Source organism: Musa acuminata, chromosome BXJ2-4 (genome assembly GCF_036884655.1).
Source record: "Musa acuminata AAA Group cultivar baxijiao chromosome BXJ2-4, Cavendish_Baxijiao_AAA, whole genome shotgun sequence".
Lineage (NCBI taxonomy): Eukaryota > Viridiplantae > Streptophyta > Magnoliopsida > Zingiberales > Musaceae > Musa > Musa acuminata.
In genome coordinates this window covers 31,201,919-31,217,845 of record NC_088341.1, presented here as the reverse complement: position 1 = coordinate 31,217,845, position 15,927 = coordinate 31,201,919, and the positions used below count along the sequence as shown (strand labels likewise).

Genomic DNA, 15,927 nt, shown 5'->3' with positions numbered 1-15,927 from the left:
TCCGAAACTATGTCTTAGTCTAAGAATATTGGACAAGGAGTGTGGAAGATTGCTAGCTGGCAACGTGCATAACACGGTATAGAAGTAATCACTCACCCACTCCGCCCCATTGCTAACATCGCCAACTGTTAGATGGAAAGAAAGTGAACGGCGAGTAATGCTCATTAAATCCAATATAAAGACTTTTTCATGGGCGAGTATCGCCTACCATGGTCTCCATCAATCTCCGCTTGTTCGTATTGACCTGGTGTATTCTCTATCGTTCTTCGTCGGTCTACGTTACGCTTGATCATATTAGCCTAGTGTATTCTCCACCATTTTCTATTGGTTTCCACCACGCTTGGTCTTGTCGGTTTAGTATGTTTTCCATTATTCTTTGTCAATATTCATCATACCTGATTATGTTAACTCAATGCATTCTTCATCAATCTCTACCAAGTTTGGCCATGTCGATCTTATAAGTATAAAATATTATTATTATACAAAAAAATTTAATCCCAAAATCTAAAATTAAATAATAATAGATTTCTAAATTTATAATGTGTACCTTTGAATATTATTCAGAAAATCTTTATCTGATTTTAATTGTACCATCCTCGGATTTGAAAATTATAACAATATCAATTTGCAAGGAAAACTAGATGTGTTTTCTCTTCTCTTTCTATCCTTCACATGACCACTATAATTAATAGATTTAGGGACAAAGGAATATGAGAAAATATCTGTAATTTCTCAGTTCACGTGATTATAGGGAAATGAGAAAATATTTATAATTTTTTAATAATTTTATGTATCTACACATTTATGTATCATCTATATATTATGTATATAGTTCCTATAATGTCTTATCTATTTATAGGTGAGAGTAGAGAAAGTTATGATAAGTAATTAGGAGAGTATATCCTTTCAAGATCATCTCATAAGGAATTTTATCGTAATTAGATTTCCTTTCTATTAGTTAATAATCATAATTAGAATCTAATTATATCCATAATATATCTTATCAAATTAGATAGGATAATATAATCTAACATTCTTTATACACATACGAATTAAAAAAGTCAATAAATATAATAATAATATATTAAGTATGATTAGCAATATGAATCATAACGATTATACATTATCAATATTATGCTTCGTATCATAATAATATTAATTTTTTTAATATAATTTAAAATGATCTTTATAATTTATCTAAGATAGTTCTATCATTATATTTAATCATAATATATACACACAAATACAAATAAAAAAAATATAATTAAGTAACAGCCATCTTAATTCGTACGGCGACAAAACTAATTCTTTTCGTTGAAAGATTTGTATACCTATAGGATGTGGTCAAGTCAATGGTGTCAAACCTCAAGAGAAATAGAATCATCAACCATTAAATGTTCTTGGAATATTTCTCTTCTCGACAGGCGCACAAATCAATCATCCAACAGTGAGGTGGCACAACATTAAATGTCGACAGCAAAACGAAGACTTCAACCGATGATCATAGGCACTAACAAGAGACTGGATTCACCAAAGAAATGGCTATTTCCGATCACTCGTCTTTTTTTCCTTCGAAATACACAAATATTTCCACATTATACAACCACATTTATTTTCCTTTATTTTATTTTCTATTGAATCTATAAACTAAGTCTATACAACCACAATTATCCAATTGGTGCTTCATTTTTTTTTTCCCTTTTCTCTTAGACTCTGTAAACTAAGTCTCACTCTAAGAACATTGGATGAGGACAGTAAAAGCCTACTAGGCAACGTGCATAACACGACATTGTTGGATGTAAATGTAAAGACATTATTTTCACAGGGGAGTATCGCCTATAAAAGTTCCCTCATCTCTTTGCCCAAACCCACGACAAAAAGTTCTGCAATCCTTTCTTAAGCTATATTACGATCATGGCATGTCAACTACGCAGAAGTTCTCTCTCCACCACACTACTCCTACTAGTATTTCTCTCTCCTTTTGTTGTTCTTGTAAGAGCAGCTTCCGTGCTGGGGTCCCAAGGGAGAGCTCTACTCCATTGGAAGGCCACCCTCCGAAGTCCGCAGTTGCTCGCGTCCTGGAACGTCGACTCCAGTCCATGCAATTGGACGGGGGTTGCATGCAACATCGCACGCAATGGGCGCTTGGTCATCTCCGAGATACAGCTGCCAAATATGAGCTTAGCGGGGCCACTTGATGCTCTTAATTTCTCGGCGTTCCGATCGCTTGCCAATCTCAACCTCAGCTACAACCAGCTGAACGGGAACATTCCCCCTACCATTTCGGCGCTCTCCAAACTCGTATCTCTTGATCTGACTGCCAACAGGTTCACTGGAAGAATTCCTGTCGATATTGGTTCTATGAAGGCGCTTCAGTTCCTAAATATTAGCCAGAATCAGATAAGTGGTCCTATACCTCCGTCTCTGAGCAACCTTAGTAGGCTTACAGAAATGCAACTAGAAGATAATAAGATTACGGGTGTCATCCCTGAGGAGTTGGGGAGACTTGCAAAGTTGATCTACCTTGAACTCGGGGCAAACCAACTTACAGGTTCTATTCCTCCCAGTTTAGGAAACATGACAAAGCTCTATCACTTGGCTCTCTATGGAAATCAGCTAACGGGATTCATTCCTAGAGAACTAGGAAACCTAATAAACCTGGCGCACTTGTCGCTCTCTAATAATAGCCTAACAGGTCGCATCCCTTCATCGGTGGGAAATCAGAGCAAGTTGGAGATACTTTACCTTTGGATGAATGAATTGTCAGGTTCTATGCCTCCAGAAATTGGAAAGCTGCACCAACTCACTACCTTGGCTCTCCAATTTAACCAGCTCTCGGGGCAAATCCCACCATCACTTGGTATCTTAAGGAACCTCATCGATCTACGCTTATCTTATAACCATTTGTCTGGTCCTTTGCCTCCGGAGATGAACAACATTACAGGTCTGGCTACTCTTCTATTGAAAGATAATGACTTTTCTGGTTATTTGCCTCCAGAGATATGCAAAGGAGGAGCCCTACGGATCCTAATGCTGAGCAACAACAGCTTCCAAGGTCCCATTCCCGCAACATTGAAGAATTGTACGAGCCTAAATACTGTTCGTCTGCATCATAATCAACTGACAGGGGATGTATCTGAACACCTTGGGGCATATCCCAATCTTTGGTATTTGGATTTAAGCTTCAATAGATTGTCGGGTGCAATCTCATCAGACTGGGGAAGATGGCACAATCTGGAGTCATTAAGAATCTCAAATAACAATATCACCGGAGTTGTACCATCAGAACTTGGACAGCTATCAAAGTTGGAAGAACTGGACCTTTCTTCAAACTACTTCCAAGGAGAGATCCCGAGGAGCTTGGGCAACCTGGCTCATCTTTATAACTTCAACCTGAGCAACAATCAACTTATTGGAGAGATACCAGCAGAGCTGGGATGGATGTCCAACCTTGAACTTCTTGATCTGTCGAGAAACGGCTTGACAGGAACGATACCATATCAGATAGGAAATTGCATGAACCTCCAATTGCTGAAGCTTAACAACAACAACCTCAGCGGAAGCATTCCTTTTGAGATAGGCAATCTGGTGTGCCTTCAATACGCACTCGACATCAGCCATAACTCATTGACAGGGGGCATACCAACGCAATTCGGTAAATTGTTGATGTTGCAAAATTTGAATCTATCACACAATGGCTTGACGGGTAATCTTCCATCAACTTTTAGGGATATGCGTAGCATGTTCATCATCGATGTCTCATACAATGAATTGGAGGGTCCAGTTCCCGATAACAAGCATTTCCAGGAAGCTCCAGTAGAGTGGTTTGTCCACAACAAAGGTTTGTGTGGGGTTGTCAAAGGTTTGCCTCCATGTGCTTCATCTACTGCAAATGAACACCACGGAAGGAAGCATCACACAGTTATTTCTTATCTATTGTTGCATCTATGGTCGTCTTACTTCTCTTGCTTGCGTTCGTCGGAATTGCTTTGCCATTCCAGAAGACGAAGAAACACACAGTGCAAGCTGTCAATAATCCCATCAAACAGGGTACATTCTCTGTTTTGAATTTTGATGGAAAAGTTGCATACAAGGATATCATCGAAGCAACAGAAGATTTCGATGAGAAGTACTTGATCGGAACCGGTGCATATGGCAGTGTTTATAGAGCAGAATTATCAAGTGGAGAGGTGCTAGCAGTGAAGAAAATTCTCCTGTCCGAACACGAGAACACGGTGGACGAGCAACCCTTTCAGAATGAGATAGAAACTCTTACTCGAATCCGACATCGCAATATTGTCAAGCTTTACGGATTCTGCTCCTCTCCTCACCACAAGTTTCTCGTGTACGAGTACGTGGAGAGAGGAAGTTTGGGATCCGTCCTCAGAATCGAAGCAGCAGCAGCAGAATTGGACTGGGTGAAGAGGGTGAATATTGTCAAAGATGTGGCTCGTGCTCTCTCCTACATCATGATTGTGTTCCACCTATCGTTCATCGAGATGTAACCAGCAACAATATTCTACTGGATTCAGAATTCAAGGCTTGTGTTTCTGACTTCGGCATTGCTCGACTCCTGAATCCAGATTCCTCAAACTGGAGCATGCTTGCCGGCACGCATGGTTACTTGGCACCAGGTAACATTTTGATTAATATTTTGTAACACCATACGAAGATTTCTTTACATGTTATGGTATTTTAGAATCGTAGATTGTTGTTTCAGTAAAAGTGCAAATGTGCCTATTGCCTTGACTCTTAACTTTCTAACTAGAGGACATACTTCTGTATCAAGTAAGTTTGATCATCGATCTTCTTTTCTGTAGAGCTCGCTTATACAATGAGACTGACCACCAAATGCGATGTGTATAGTTTTGGGGTCATCACACTCGAGTTGCTAGTGGGAACTTACCCAGGAGATATCATTTCTACCCTATCATCTTCCTCCGGCCAAAGCCTGTTTGTGAAAGATATATTAGACCAGCGTGTATCACTTCCGGTTGACCAAGTTGCAGATGAAGTGGCTGCAGCTTTAACATTGGCGATCCATTGCGTTGACATCAACCCAGAAACTCGCCCGACGATGAAGCAGATCTTTGAAAAGTCATCGGCGCAGCCGAGCCCGGCATCTCTCCATGCATTGAAGTTTTCTGATTTGATGACTCGAGAAATATGATCAACCAAGTGGACTTCGCTTCCATCCGTTGCATCTTTTGTTGGCCATTGAAAGGTTTGATCTGTGTGTACTACATGGTTTCCTTGTCTGGTAAAGTTCTTTGAGCGTTATATATGTTATTTGCTGTAATGAAATTTGGTATATATATGTTTATTGTGATATTAATGTATGTTCATATCTTTGTTGTGAATACTATGATGTGTATATATTTATTGTTGTGAACTATTATGCATTACTGTTGTGAATATTGTTATGTTTACTATCAGGAATACTTATATATGTTTATTGTGATGTGATTGTGTGTTGAGAATATTGTTCATATCATGTATAGTTGTTGTGAAAGTTGGATGATTTCTTTGGTGTGTTCCTATGATGTGTACTAATGTGTATGCATATTTGTATCACTATACATGTTGTTGTGATCTGAGTAATGATATGCCTAAGATCATGATGTTTACTATAATGTATATGTGTGTTCCTATCGTATCTAATTGTATGTTATTATTATGAAATTTGAATTATATATATATATATATATATATATATATATATATATATATATATATATATATATAGCGGAAGAATTTGTTGAACTTAACAAGATAAATTTGACTTGACTTGAAATGTGCCCTTATATAAGTTTTTCTTTCTCTAAATGTTACATGAATTAATATGATTGACTTGACTTTGAGTTGTCGTATTATAAAAGTTTTATTATATGGTTGGGTTGACATGACTTGACTTGGGATGGCCTATTATAAAAGTTTTATTAAATAGTTAACTTGAATGGTTGACTTGACTTGACTTACTCGAAAGATAGTTTGTATGTGAAGGTTAAAAATAATGCAAAATAACATCAATTAGAGAAAATAGTACGATGAATTCTTGAATTTTTTTATTTTTTTTGGATTTTCTCAATAGCTATTACTTTTTTATAATTTACAAAGATTATCCTATTTATCATAATTCTTGAAATATTTTTCTGACAAGATAATTAGAGCAATACCTAATTATATCATATGAATCGATCCATAGGTAAATGATTGAATTCCTAAATTACAGTATTGTTAAAACTAAAGTGTTTTGAAAAGTTTATTAAAAAATACTATAACTGATATATAAGTCTTTATATTTGATTGCTCTTGTTCATAAACTAATAAAAATATTTATTTGAAATCATGTTTTTTATTTGAACGGTTTCATTTATATGTACTACTATTTTATGGTTGTTCTTCTTATTTTCTTTCTATTTCTTCTAAAGTTGTCTGAATTATAATTTTTCTAAACATGAAGTTTTTTCTAAAAAAAATTAATTAACAAAATGAATGGGTAAAAAAGTCAATCCAAAGATTATAACCTTGAACAAGAAATCGAGATCTTCCCCTAAAACTCTTAGGAGTATAGGCCTCCTCGTAGTTAAAGATAGAGAAAATCATCCTAAATATGATGCTATTGGGAGAAGTTTTGTATTGTTTGAAGATCTAGTTATTTTTAGCCTTCCAAAACCACCGAAGAATGCAACCAAGGCTCTCAAAGTAGAGAAGACTTTAGAGTCAACATCTGACCCTTCATGGAGCCAGGTATGACCGTGCCAAGTATCAAAGGAAGAAAAGATCCAAAGTTGGGTTTCAAAGGATTTACATAGTAAAGCTATTGTAAGGTAGAAAAAGAAGAGGTGATATTGAAATTCCTATTGGTATTGAGAAATGATATGAATTAGAGGTAGAAAAACCAAATATAACAAATATATTCAAAGTGGGGAGGTAGTGGTGTAACAACTTATAAGCAAAAAAATTGATCTAGTAAATTAGAAGCTACCGTAATCGACACCACTAATCTGTTGAATCTTAGAGTTTAATGATGAAATCAATCGATATGTATTTATATTTTAATCTACATTTTGAGTGACGTAGGATGCTTCGATTGAGATGAGACAATTAAAGCAGGAAAAATCATGTTGTGCCGGAGGAAAACATGTCAGCAGATTGGACGTCAGGCCGGAGAAATAGTCGACGTATCGACAGAAGGCTTCGGGCTGTGGATTCGGGCATGGGGCTAAGAAAAGCGGATATTGTGCCAAGGATATCGAAGTTGCGGAGTCAACTGGCCGATTGGGCAATAGGCTGCAAGAGAGGACGATGCGCCGAAGAATCGAACAAAGCATCGAGAGACCAATGATATGCCAGACAACTTGATTAATGCTTAGTATTAATTGTCTAGATCGAAGTATGTTTTATATGTACAGGATTAACTATGATAGCAAGGCATAAAGCAAAATGAAGTCCCGGAGTCAATGACGTGACTTCCTTGGGAGTTCGAGAGTTCGTCGAAAGTCCGGACGTTCGTCGAAAGTTCTGGCGGAACCAACCGAGAAGTCTCGGAGCTTACCAGAGAAGCTCATCAGAACTCACCAAGAAGATCGTCGTGAAGTCCAGGAGCTTGCCGGGAGTCCGTCGGATTATTGTCGAGAGATCATCGGAAGTTTACCGGAAGATCGCCGGAAGAAACCAAGACATAGGGACTTATTTAGCTTAGCAAATGTCTTAGGAATCATAGTTAGTACATAATTAGGTTTGGATTTGGGCTAACCTAATTAAGGGCCAGCTAGGCCCATGTAAGGACTATGTTGGGCCCAATAAGAGGTGCAAATAATGCCCCAAGAAGTCTCACCATCATGGCACAGTCTTTGAGACTATGTCAAACGGTGGTACCATTAGTTTAGGCGGTTGTACCGCCCTTAGCAGGGTGCCAGGAGGTGGTACCGCCCAGCACTGCCCCCTAGGTAGTGGTACCGCCTAGGGCAGTGTCAGTGTTAGATTGACACTAGTTGGTGGTACCGCCCAACGCAGGCGATGGTACCGCCCATGCCCGAGGAACCTGGGATGGAAAAGTTTTAGGCTCCAAGTTTGAATCAACTTGAAGCCTTTAAATACCCCTCTCATCTCTAGTTAAAACACACAAAACACAGAGAGTTTAAAAATAAAGAATCGTTGTAAAAATCTCTTGTGAGAATCCTCCCCTAGTCTAAGTATTAGAATTCTATTTAGAGAAGAGAGTGAGTGCTCGTAAGGGTTATCTCCTAAACCCGTGAAAAGGAGAAGAAGGGTGTAAAAGGTGATTGGCCTTCGTCTATTGAAGGAAGGCCTTTAGTGGACGCTAGTGACCTCGTCGGAGAAGAAAGCCGAAAGTGGATATAGGTCACGTTGACCAAATCACTCTAAAACTGTCGTGTTCTTTGGCTTGCATTTTATTCTTGCTATTACCTTACTGCAAACCTCTTTAAGTGCTTACTACCTTCAATTTATTTACGAACGTACTTCAAATTAAGATATTTCCGAGATCGGTTTTCAACGTAAATGGTTTTTATCGTAACAAAGTTTTTGAAGACGATTTTACCGCTGTACCAATTCACCCCCCCCCCCCCCCCCCCTCTTAGTGCCAACCTCGCTCTTGATCCTAACATAATCCCCACAACAAGGAGATTAGCCAAAGTCGAGAAGTAATAAACAAGTCTAAAGGATGATAAACCTTTATTATCAGGATTTTAAAATAAAAAATCATAATTACATGACAAGAAAAACTCAACAAGGGAGATTTTCTTTACAAGAGGGGTACTAAACAAAAAAAAAATCTATGGACCAAAAAATCAAAAACTTTTACATCACAAACCATGGCATATATATTAAAAAAAATTAGTTTGAAAGCAAGAGTAGTATAAAAAAATTAGCAAGCATGAAACTTACTGGTAGAAGAACCATCTCTCATAAATTTGCAAAACCCAAATTTCAAGAGATCAATAACTTGCACAAATAATTTCTAGCACAAGCTAAAGATATAAGAAGTGATGTTCCAACGTTGGACAATGTCATACCTTGTGTAGGCAACTATGACCTAGATGGTATCAGTATTGTTCAAGTGCTAGGAGATTCTTTTATCTTATAAAGTAAATATAGTAAGGCCTAGCCTATCAAGAGACTTAGGCAGGGTGATGTTCTAGGAAAGTAAGTGAAGGCCCTAGGAATTCCCATTGTTAAAGAAAAATAATTTCTAAATGAATGAAGATACTTTATTAATAATAATATAATAAAACTAGAAAACACTCTTATAGTGTTTGGGAATAGAGTTAAGTATATAATTAATCAATATGACACCATCAACTTGAGGAAGTAAGGAGCCCTACCATTGGCACAATTTGTGGTAAGCTGAAGGACATTATCCATAGCTAAAATTGGAATATGATGAGAAGCAATCAGAATTCCAAGGTATTTGAAGAAAAAATTATTTCTTGGATTTAAAACTGGTTGCAAATTACCCTTTTAGTAACTCAATAGATATATTTAAGGAAGAATATTCATATTAATGAATGTTAAGCTTTTGATTGGTAAGCAATTAATGAATGTTAAGCTTTTGATTGGTAAGCTTATTAGTCTTCATAACAAATATAATGTCCTCCTTCACCAAGTTAATCTTTAATGGTGGTCTCACACCAAGGTTAAATGGATTAATGATGGGGACCTCAACACTAAATACTACCATGCCCGGGTTGCCATTCGCAGCCATCAAAACCACATTAACCACCTTTAATGTCCAAAACCAAATTGTCCCGGACCAACACATCATGCATGTCCCTTGCCTTTGTCTCATTCTATTATTGACTTTGGGAAGTAGGATCCTTATCCTTTGAAGCCTAACATATGGCCTAGTCTCATTGGCTGAGGTATTCTTGATAATGCCCATCGTTCAAATCTGGAATACTCTTTCCTCCATTTGCCTCGATAAATCTCCTGGCTCTGATGGTTTCACTATCAAGTTCCGTATCCACTGTGGATCAACCAAATCGAATCAGGATCCAACTCATTTAAAATGAACCATTGTCATCTCTACCCAACCTGATCTCGATAGCCATGAAATCATATATCTCTTTATGCATTAATAAATGACAATAGTTTTAACTGCACATTTGATTTATAGAAAGTCGACGTCTCAAATGGGATTCCGAATCTTGATCATTTGGCCGCACCTGCAGAAAATTAATCATCAGCAAAACTCTTCTTATTTTAATGTCACAAAAGCTATTCTTCTTTAACATTATAAAATGACTCCCAGTTGGCAGAAGGAATATGCTGAACTTGATAAGATCAGCTGACTTGACTCAGAAATCTACTGCTACAAAGTTTTTCTTGTGCTTCTTCTTATATGAGATTGATTTCTCCAAGTTATAATATGAGTCCACTTTATGCTTTAACAAATGAAAAGTGATCAGTGGTGATGATCGAAAGGAATGGTTCTTAACCTTCCACCAAACTTTGCGGAGGGGACAGTATGAGAACGGGTGATACCATCCAGCTTTAGCCCCGCTGGTGAGGATGCTCGAGACTCAAATGTGTCCCACTCGGTTCCCGATAGTTCACATCCATCTCATACATTTTATATAAGGGGGCCCTTTGTTTGCTCGCAGTACAACATCCTTCTCCAAATTAGCTAGACCGCAGTTATGGCATCCCAGCTGCACAACTGGCGGCTCCTCTCCACCACTCTCCTCCTACTGCTTCTCTCTCTTCATCTTGTCTCAGTGGCAGCTTCACTCGGATCACAAGCGAGAACCCTACTCCACTGGAAGTCCACCCTTGACGGCCGGCAATTCCTTGAATCCTGGAATCTCAGCTCTAATCCGTGCAATTGGACTGGAGTTACGTGCAACCTTACGCACAGAGGCCGCCCCGTCATCACCGACATATCCCTGCAGAGTATGAGCTTGCAAGGGACACTCGATGCTCTCAACTTCTCAACGCTGAGATCACTCGTCAGTCTCGACCTCCCTTACAATCAGCTCGATGGCATCATTCCTCCAACCATCTCGGTTCTCTCCAACCTTGTATATCTTGATCTCATAGGCAACCGGTTCACGGGCAAACTCCCGGTCGAGATCGGCTCCATGAAGGCGCTCCAGTTCCTATATCTCAATAAGAATCAGTTAAGTGGTTCTGTCCCTCCATCCTTGAGCAATCTTACCGGGCTTCTGCACTTGCATCTACGAGATAATAAGTTTACAGGTTTCATACCTGAGGAGCTTGGAAGACTTCAGAAGTTGGAGTATCTCACACTTGGGAAGAACCAACTCTCTGGCTTCATCCCTCCCAGTTTTGGGAACTTAACGAATCTATACCACTTGTCTCTCTATATAAATCGGTTGTCTGGTCGATTGCCTCCCGAGTTGAGCAACATCACAGGTTTGACAGCGATTCTTATGTCAGACAACTTCTTCTCCGGTGACTTGCTTCCAAACATATGCAGAGGAAGAATCCTACAGTATCTCGCACTGAGCAACAACAGATTAAGAGGTCAACTTCCCGAGACCTTAAAGAACTGTACGGGATTGCTCAGAGTCCGTCTCGAGCATAACCAACTCACGGGGGATGTATCACAACATCTTGGAGTGTATCCACATCTTTCTTATATGGATTTAAGCTTCAATCGGCTATCAGGTGCACTCTCACCGGAATGGGGAAGATGGGACAATCTCACCTTCCTGGCAATCTCAAATAACAACATCACCGGAACCATTCCACCAGAATTCGGCAAGCTAAAAGGACTACGAGGACTGGACCTTTCTTCCAACTACATACAGGGGGAGATTCCAAAGAGCTTGGACAGGCTACCTCATCTCTACAAGCTGAACCTGAGCTGCAATCGACTCGGCGGAGAGGTACGAATAGAGTTTGGAAGGATGCCCGACCTTGAAATCCTTGATCTATCAGTTAACAGCTTGACAGGAAGAATACCGTCTCAAATAGGCAATTGTCTCAAGCTCCGCTCGCTGAAGCTTAATGGCAACAAGTTCGGCGGAGGAATTCCTCCGGAGATCAGCAGCCTGGAGTACCTTCAAGACGCATTGGACATCAGCCACAACTCACTAACGGGTGAGATACCCTCACAGTTCAGCAAATTTACGATGCTGCAAATTCTGAATCTTTCACATAATAATTTGTCCGGCGGTCTTCCATCTTCCTTAAGTGCTTTGATCAGCTTATTAATCATTGATGTATCATATAATGAATTGGAGGGGGCTGTGCCTGAGAGCCCAGTCTTCCGGAAAGCTCCGGCGAAGTGGTTTGTCCACAACAAAGGTTTGTGTGGGGTCGTCAAAGGCCTGCCTCCGTGTGTTTCTTATACTGCAAGGAAAGATGATGGAAGCAAGCACCACAGAGCAATTATCTCAGCTATCATTGCTTCCGTGTTCGTCTTATTCATCCTAGTTTTTCTTGGAGCGTTTTTACTGTTCCAGAAGACCAAGAAACATTCCATGCCTTACGAAGAAAATGGCACCAAAGAAGGCATTGCATTCTGTGTATTTAACTTTGATGGAAGATATGCATACAAGGATATCGTTGCAGCCACAGAGGATTTCAATGAAAAATACTGTATCGGAAGTGGTGCATATGGCAGCGTTTACAGAGCAGAATTAGCAAGCGGGCAGATGCTAGCAGTGAAGAAAATTCACCTGCAGGAAGACGAAACTACATCGAATGAGCAATCCTTTCAAAACGAGATACATACTCTTTCTCAAATTCGACATCGAAATATCGTCAAGCTCTACGGATTCTGCTCCTCTGCTCGACACAAGTTTCTGGTGTACGAGTACATGGAGAGAGGAAGTTTGGGATCCCTCCTCAGAAGCGAAGCAGCAGCTGCCGAACTGGACTGGGTGAAGAGGGTGAACATCGTCAAAGATGTGGCTCGTGCTCTGTCCTACATGCATCATGACTGCGATCAGCCCATTGTTCATCGAGATATAACCACCAACAATATTCTGCTCGATTCAGAACTCAAGGCTTGTGTTTCTGACTTCGGTATTGCTCGACTCCTGAAGCCAGATTCATCAAATTGGAGCATGCTTGCCGGCACATATGGTTACTTGGCACCGGGTAAGTTTCTCCCCCGACGTCATATAGTATTACAGCTTTTGCAAGTTAAGTCCATCAGCTTGTAGCTCATTTACATGAATTATTCATCAATCTAGAAAAGGAAAACAGCAGTCGATTTACTGTGCACGTAGTTATTCATCAATCAAGGCGCAAAGTAGCCTAACATAGCTGTCTTTTGGAGATCCTTCTACGATGTAAGGTTTCCTCAGTTATCGGTTATTGTTTGCAGAGCTTGCTTATGCGATGAGAGTGACCACCAAATGCGATGTGTACAGTTTCGGAGTGGTCACGCTTGAGTTGCTAATAGGAGGACATGGGGAAGAACTCGTTTCCGTTCTGTCATCGCCTTCGTCGCCGAAAAACACGCTTGTGAAAGATGTGTTAGACCAGCGTCCATCACTTCCTACGACGGAGGTTGCAGACGAGGTAGCTGCAGTCTTCATGTTGGCACTTTGCTGCGTGGAACATGACCCAGAGTCACGCCCAACAATGAAGCAGGTCTTTGGAACCCTATCGACTCTCGACACACCACCAAGTCTCCCTTCTCTCGATGTGCTCAAGCTTTCTGACTTGATGAATGCTAAAATATGATCGACTATATGGACTCCGTTCTCCGGCCGTGCCATCAAGTCATCACGTCGGCTAAATTAGGGGTTGTTGTTCACATCATATGACCATGCATTTTTCGTAGTATGAAGCTGATGCTGTAGTGGAGGCAAGTGGTAAAGACCTGCCCATTCTGCTGTGGCATAAAGAGCTTCCTAAAGGTAGTTTGGTTGACTTGAATTGACTTCACTCTCAGAGGTCCCATCATAAAGGTTTACTCTATAACAAATATAGTGACATGCAGATGTCCCGTGTTATTCGATTACTCTTCCAGTCATACACGTCCTTTTCTTCTTTGAATGAAGCAAAGAAACAAGTATGTGTGTAACGCACCTTTTTCTTCGTTGAATATAAAGCGGTTCAAAAGAAGAGTTTACTAAATCTAAGAAACTCGGATTGATAAGTATCGTGACACCCATTATTGGTCTGTTGATTAAAGATATGATTCACATGACATGATATGATATGACATGACTTACTAGGGAGGAATTATATATCACACAAGTCAAGTGTCGACAACCTGTAGGCCTCCTTTATAGGTAGGAGAAGAAAGGAGATGAACTAAAAGGATAATATCACATCACATAATTGAAAAAATGATTGGTTTGATATATAATTTAAAAGTTTAATTTTTTAGGTTAATTGATGCTTAATTGATGTATATTAATTTTGATCAATTTTATTTAAACTCATCAATAATATACTTCTTAAAAATATTAGAGCTAGTGGAATAACTTTTGTCTTACGGAAAGTAAAGGATGGTACAATGCTCTATAATCATATATATTTTCATACAAGAATGCAAGGTCAATAGTAGAATAAATAACTTTTATAGAATATTTATCATACAAGTCAATCAATAATTAATTCACCCCTAAGATATTCATAATTTGTTCAATATATTAATTACATTAATAATATATTCATCATGCTTTTATTACACATCTGAAAATTAAGAGATAATCATATGAGCAAATAGATAGGTAATTGTCTATCATACGACTCTCATGGACAAGACGGATCGTCATCTTTCCCACGATCAATTCATTCCTCATTATAGACGGGAAGCTCTCTACGCCTTTGTCTCAGGCTAACTCTTCACAATAGTCCTCTGTGTTAATTTCACGAGAAGGATTTGTACTTTCGAAGTATGATCAAATCGAACTAACTCATTACTCGTTAGCCTCAGTACGACAACTTCTCTCTTCTCTCTCTTCCTTCTGTCTTGTCCTCTATTTTTCTTCTTCTTTACATGTAGTTTTTTTATTTTCATGACAATAAAAGACTTAACTAAGGAAATCAAAAGCAAGTGCAACCGTTTGTGTTAGAGCAAACCAAAACATCAAATTAGCCCTATGTAAGTGATTCGTCAGTTCACAACTACATTCCCTTCACCAAATACATCAGAGACCTTATGGTTAGAAAATTAAAGCATAAGAGTATGAATGTCTTGAATGAGTGAAAGGATTCTTCATGGTGGAGTTGTATGCATGCAAAGAGGATCCACCAACAATTTAGGGTCTGTTTTGATTTGAGTTGTAGCAAAGCGTAGTCCTTCGAGGATGCCTACAACTTCATAAGAGTAGTCATCTCGTGAAAAAAGTATCTATAACTAAAAAAGCATAAATAATATATATTGAATCACATATTTTGATAATAAAATTTAATAATAAATTTGAAAAATTAATATATTATTAAGATAAATAATACAAAAAATACTTGATCAAAAATTAATATATCCAATCATATAATAATTGAATATCACATTGAAAAAACAGATGTCGTAACGAAAGTGACTTATCGAAGGATTGAAAAATATACCGGAGAAGAGGGTGATTTATCCAAGGCTTGAACGATCATAAAAGAGACGCAAATCTTAACTTAGCTTATGCGAAGATCTTTAACACCACAGAAAATATCATTCTTACGAACAAAGGGTCACGCAGATGGTTTTCATGCTGAAAGCGACAACACATGGAACCATTGGAGGACCAAAAGAGTGTGCATGCAATGAGCTGTATCATTATCACATTCTACTAAGAAATCTAGAGACTTAACTATCAGCACCGTTTGACGTTCAAGTACTCCTCAAGTTACACAAATTCTTCCCACTTTCTTTGGAAACAAAAAAGCGTTACAATATCATTGGAGGAGTACCATCACGCAGGTCTCTCTCTTCTTTTCATGTGACTCGGATTCTTTAAAGAAGCCATTAATTATTGAAGC

The 15,927-nt window shown here is 38.8% G+C and overlaps 1 protein-coding gene and 1 pseudogene across 1 annotated transcript; both read left to right on the top strand.

Annotated features, from left to right (window-relative positions):
* The first annotated feature begins 1,897 nt into the window (after positions 1–1,897).
* LOC135609105 (MDIS1-interacting receptor like kinase 2-like) lies at positions 1,898–5,271 on the top strand (annotated as a pseudogene).
* A 5,259-nt stretch (positions 5,272–10,530) lies between these two features.
* Positions 10,531–13,978, top strand: LOC135610281 (MDIS1-interacting receptor like kinase 2-like). The gene is made up of 2 exons (XM_065104606.1): positions 10,531–13,095; positions 13,325–13,978. The coding sequence occupies exons 1-2, from the start codon at positions 10,665–10,667 to the stop codon at positions 13,684–13,686; spliced, it is 2,793 nt and encodes a 930-aa protein (XP_064960678.1). The 5' UTR covers positions 10,531–10,664; the 3' UTR covers positions 13,687–13,978.
* The last annotated feature ends 1,949 nt before the right edge of the window (positions 13,979–15,927 follow it).

Excerpts from the sequence above, each read along its gene's own strand:
- LOC135610281 (XM_065104606.1), top strand. The coding sequence starts at position 10,665 with ATGGCATCCCAGCTGCACAACTGGCGGCTCCTCTCCACCACTCTCCTC. Across the intron at positions 13,096-13,324 it reads ATATGGTTACTTGGCACCGG|AGCTTGCTTATGCGATGAGA; the intron begins GTAAGTTTCTCC and ends TATTGTTTGCAG.